Source organism: Benincasa hispida, chromosome 3 (genome assembly GCF_027475165.1).
Source record: "Benincasa hispida cultivar pf3 chromosome 3, pf3_genome.v1.1, whole genome shotgun sequence".
NCBI classification, from domain to species: Eukaryota; Viridiplantae; Streptophyta; class Magnoliopsida; order Cucurbitales; family Cucurbitaceae; genus Benincasa; species Benincasa hispida.
The window spans coordinates 44,738,312-44,743,394 of record NC_143480.1 but is presented as its reverse complement, the minus strand read 5'-3'; the positions used below and the strand labels follow the sequence as shown (position 1 = coordinate 44,743,394).

General features: G+C 37.0%; 1 protein-coding gene and 1 pseudogene across 2 annotated transcripts; one reads left to right on the top strand and one right to left on the bottom strand.

The window, feature by feature from the left end:
* Positions 1–563: 563 nt before the first annotated feature.
* LOC120074661 (serine/threonine receptor-like kinase NFP) lies at positions 564–4,352 on the bottom strand. Its single transcript, XM_039027859.2, has one exon. It carries the CDS (start codon positions 3,908–3,910, stop codon positions 2,108–2,110), a length of 1,803 nt encoding a protein of 600 aa, XP_038883787.2. The 5' UTR covers positions 3,911–4,352; the 3' UTR covers positions 564–2,107.
* On the top strand, positions 605–1,860 carry LOC120074662 (putative galacturonosyltransferase-like 1 pseudogene; annotated as a pseudogene). The gene has a single exon (XR_016528106.1). The product of XR_016528106.1 is annotated as a putative galacturonosyltransferase-like 1 pseudogene (transcript).
* Positions 4,353–5,083: the final 731 nt, after the last annotated feature.

Sequence of the window (5,083 nt, the reverse complement as noted above, 5' to 3'; positions counted from 1 at the left end):
ATAGAGACCAGATTGAAATTGAGCTCAACCTTTAAATGCTTAAATTAAAATTAAGAAAAAATTGAAACTTTCTTTGATGATTAGGACCAAAATTCATAATTTATTAAATCATAAGTTTAACTTTTCAAAATTTTAATATTTATTTTAATAGGTCTTTAAATTTTAAAAAGTGTTTCGATATTATCAGATAAGTCATTAATTTTTTTTTAAATCACAAACATATTGAAAAAGAAAAATTGAAAGTCTAGTATTTAATTGAATTTTATATTTAATTTCTTGGTAGATTTAAAAATTTGAATATATTTGAGATTTATTATACACGAAGTTAAACGCCCATAAACATATTTGGTATTTCTAAAATTTAAGATTAAACATAAAATTAAAAATTGGGGAACTTATTAAATCAGACTAAATATAAATATAAATATATATTAGAAAAAAGGTTGGTCGAGAGGCAACGTGGGTGTATGTTGAATTGAACTTGAAAGCGACGCAGAAACCGCGGCAGTGTTTCTCTCTTTCGCATTCATTTATATCTCTTTTTCCCTCTTTCACTTTTCTTTAACACATTTTCAATCATTTCTCTCTGTTTTTCTCCGGCAAAATGCCCCGCCCTCCGCCACCGTCCTACCACTACCTTCCCCCATTCCTCCACCACCTCCTCCTCCTCCTTCTCCTCTCCGCCGCCGCATCTACCACCGCCTTCAAATTTAAAGAAGCTCCCGAATTCTACAACTCACCCACCTGCATCTCCATTCATTCTTCTTCCCCTGATGACCTCCTCTGTTCCGATCAGGTCGTCCATGTGGCCATGACTCTCGACGCCGCCTATCTCCGTGGCTCAATGGCGGCGATTCTCTCCGTTCTTCAACACTCCTCTTGCCCACAGAACATTATCTTCCATTTCCTCTCCTCTGTTTCCACCGACACTCAATCCCTCCGATTCACCATCGCCAATTCCTTCCCTTACCTTAAATTTCAAATTTACACATTCGACGCCGGCGCCGTTGCCGGTTTAATCTCCACTTCCATCCGCTCTGCCCTTGATTCCCCACTCAATTACGCTCGCAATTACTTGGCTTCCTTAATCCCCCACTGTGTCAAACGCGTCGTCTATTTGGACTCCGATTTGATCCTCGTCGACGACATTGCCAAACTTGCCGCTACCCCACTTGGGGAAACCGCTGTCCTCGCCGCGCCGGAGTATTGTAACGCCAATTTGACATCCTATTTCACACCCAGTTTTTGGTCAAACCCCACTCTGTCCCTCACCTTCGCCGGAAGAAATGCCTGCTACTTCAACACTGGCGTTATGGTCATAGATCTCCAACGGTGGCGCTCTGGCGACTACACCGCCAAAATCATTGAGTGGATGGAGCTCCAGAAACGAATGCGGATCTACGAGCTCGGCTCTCTCCCTCCGTTTCTCCTTGTTTTTGCTGGGTTTATAGCTCCTGTGGACCACCGGTGGAACCAGCACGGCCTCGGTGGGGATAATTTCCGAGGACTATGCCGGAATTTGCACCCTGGTCCGGTGAGTCTCTTGCATTGGAGTGGAAAAGGGAAACCGTGGGTTCGGCTTGATTCGAACCGGCCTTGTCCACTTGACGCTCTTTGGGCTCCTTATGATCTTTTACAAACACCCTTTGCTCTTGAATCTTAGTTTCTAAAAACAGGGGAATTACAATTTCGACTAAAATTACATTACTTCTTTGTTCATATGTTTTTTAGATTAGATTAGAGGAGATTTAAGTATCGGTATCCCTCAATCTTGTCTACAAAGAGAGATTTTCCCACATCTTTATTGTACGTTAATACAGACACACCCTATTAACAAAAGCTTCTTCATTATTATCATTACATTTTCCTCTGCTTTTTCGTCCTTTTTTTTCCCCCCCCTGTCATTGAGAATTGCAGTTACTTGGAGAAGAAGAAAAGATGGTGATGATGATGATGGATCATCTTAATAGGAGTTTAAATGTAAATTTGCATTTATTTTCTGTAATGTAACAGAAAAAAATGAAGTGGGATTTGGTTGTAAAGTTATTCTAATGATATTAAATAATAATAAAAAAAAGATATGAGGATCCAATTTGAGTTATTGCAATCAACGAGCTCGAATGGGGCTATGGCTATGGCCGATTTCATCTGCTTCCAAGAGAGAAACCCATGTTTTTTTTGCCTTTTGCGGGGAAGATTCAGCAAGAACACAGAGATTAAAGACAATTTCCGCCATACTTGGCCTTGACAGAGGTTCATCTTGTGTACAAGCCCTCGCCATTACTGCTAAGCTCAAAGCTCCTTCAATTGGGTAACAATCCTTTAATTTTGGGTCCATCCAATCTCTCAACTTTTCTTCTCTTCCTTCTTCTTTATCTAGAACATCCCTCATCTCCTTACACAACATAACATCATCTTCTTCACCATTTTCTGTACACTTCAGACATTTTTTCCCTGAAAGCAGCTCCAAAATCACAACCCCAAAAGCAAAAACATCGACTTTCGTGGACAGAGAGTTCACAGCAGGTCTTGCCTTAGCGAGATTTGAAATCTTTGCTCTGAATCTCAAGTCAAGAAGAATGCAACTGGTTTTGATATCTTGGTGGACGATGCTTGGTTGAGTGTGATCATGCATATATTGCAACCCATTAGCCACATCCAATGCTATGTTCAGCCTCTGGATCCATGTGAGATGGCTTGAAGAAGCTTCAGATGGTGAATAAAGCCACTTATCCAATGACCCATTTTCAGCAAATTCATAAACCAAGTAAAAATTCTCCTTATCATCTGATGAAAACCCCACCAATTTCACTAAGTTTATATGATTGACTTTCTGTAAAATCATGAGCTCATCTTTTGAATCTGGTTTAGCTTCTTTTATCACTGAGATTTGTCCATTGATTGTCGCTCTGTATACTGATTTCCCAATCTTAGACCCTTCGTTGAAACTCATTGTTGCATCCATTATCACTTTATAATCGTATAAAATTGGCCTTCCTAAGTAGTTTGAAACCACAGGAGGAGAAAGAAGAAGCTCCGCATTCTGTTTCATCTTCATTTTGATGGAATTTCCCCACATGGGTAGCTTCTTTTTCTTGTAAATAAAGCAAATATAAGCCATCAAGGAAGCTCCCAAGAGAAAACTAAGAGCCAAAGCCGCAGCACCAATCACGACCACAAGGTGTTTGATCTTTTTCCTCTGAGGAGGAGACTGAGAAAGCAGAGGAAGTTTCGAAACAGGAATAAACACAGGCTTACCAGCTACAAAATTGGTCAAGTTTAGACCTTTCATATCTTCCAAAACTACATCTTTCGAGACATTAAAAATCGATCTCACCCCAGAAACCTCATCAGTGGGTTGCCATATATACGTAACAAAATGTTGAATCCCCTGTTTTAAGTTTTTCTTAGAAGGACACTTACAAAACAGAGGAAAAATAGCTTCAACTCCCACTGGTAAATTGTTTGGATATAGAGATGGGTTCATTTTTACCACCATTTCAGAATCGCAGAGATTCTCAAAGAAAGATGTAGAGACAAGATAAAAAGTATCACCCTTGTTGATTTTATAGGTGATATTAGCAAAGAAGAAGCTATTATTTCCATTTCCAGAGCAATTACAAGTTACAGGCACGAACAGAAGCTGCCCATCGAACAATGGAGCTTTCTCAGATTCCAAGTTGCTAGCTTTCGCAATCTTCAAAGCACTGACACCAAACAATTTGGATATGCTCAGAAGATCCAAAAACTGTGGAGATTTTGCAAAATAGGACACATAGGTATCACAAGAAGATGGAGAATCGATAGAACATGAAGAAGAATCTGTAATCTCTGCTCCGCCATGAATGGCTACAAAGCAAAGAATAAGTGTAAATTGTAAGTGAAAGGAAGTTGCCATTGCCATTGCCATTGATTAGCTTGGTTGAAGCTCTGAGAATCTGAAAGGAAAAAATTTGGTGGTGGGTTCTGTGTTGAATCAATCATAGAACTTGTTTTTTTTTTTTTTCTTTAGAATTAAGGGTTCAATGATTAATATTATGAGCAGGTCTGATCGTTGCATCACAAAGTTGGAAAAATTCAACCAAAAAGGTTGTGAAAGCAACGATTTGTTTGGTTAGTTTAATGGGGAGAGTTATTTGAGACGGCTGGATGTTTTTGGTAGCTACTTCTGATTTGTTTAGTTCTTTTTATTAAATTAAGAAAATGTTTTTAAATGAAAGATGATGTTAGGGGTAAAGCGATAGGAGAGTTTCAGAGATTAGTTGATTAAGTGTAAGGGTGTGAGATTAAGGTTAGAAGATAAACCTATGATTAAAAATGACTTTCGCTACACTATATATATATCGATGTGTAAGTTTGTGAGACTTCTCTTTGTTCATCTAAGAGTGAAAATGTGTACACAAGATTAAGATTGTGTTATTTAAAGTTAACTTTCTCTATCGCCCTGAAAAAAATCTCTTTAGTATCTAAGTTTTGAGTTCATATGTTTCAAATATTATACTTTTAAGTTTTTAAATTTTGAAATTGATTTCAATTTAATCTCTATGTTTCACTTTTAGCCTTTAAACTTTGAATTTTATTCTAATTTGGTTTCTAAATTTTAAGTTTTATACTTTAACTTTGATTTTTCACTAAATACCCACTATCAATTTTGGTTTTAATATCTATTAATTAATTAATATTTATGAAGTAAAATTGGAAAAAAAAATTCTTTTCATTAATTAATAGACATTAACACCAAACAATGAAAGTAAGTATTTAGTGAAATAATGTTATTAAAAGTGTCAATGTTGAAACTAAATTACCAAGTTGAAACAAAATTCAAACGTCAAGTGTAAAATTGTAACATTTTGAAACTTAAATACTAAACTGAAATCAAACTTGAAACTTAATGATTAAAAATGTAACATTTTGAAATCTAGAATTCAAATGGAAACCCTGTAGATACTGTTAGGTCCTTCATTGGTCTTCTTAACTTCCCATATGGATGATCTTAATTTTCTCACGAGTCATCCGGGTTCCCTCATGTATCCATGCTTCACCAATTAGCTACATGATGGAAACATAAATTATAAGAAATTTC

What these genes read in the sequence shown, in the direction of transcription:
- LOC120074661 (XM_039027859.2), bottom strand. Translation starts at nt 3,910, where the DNA reads ATGGCAATGGCAATGGCAACTTCCTTTCACTTACAATTTACACTTATT.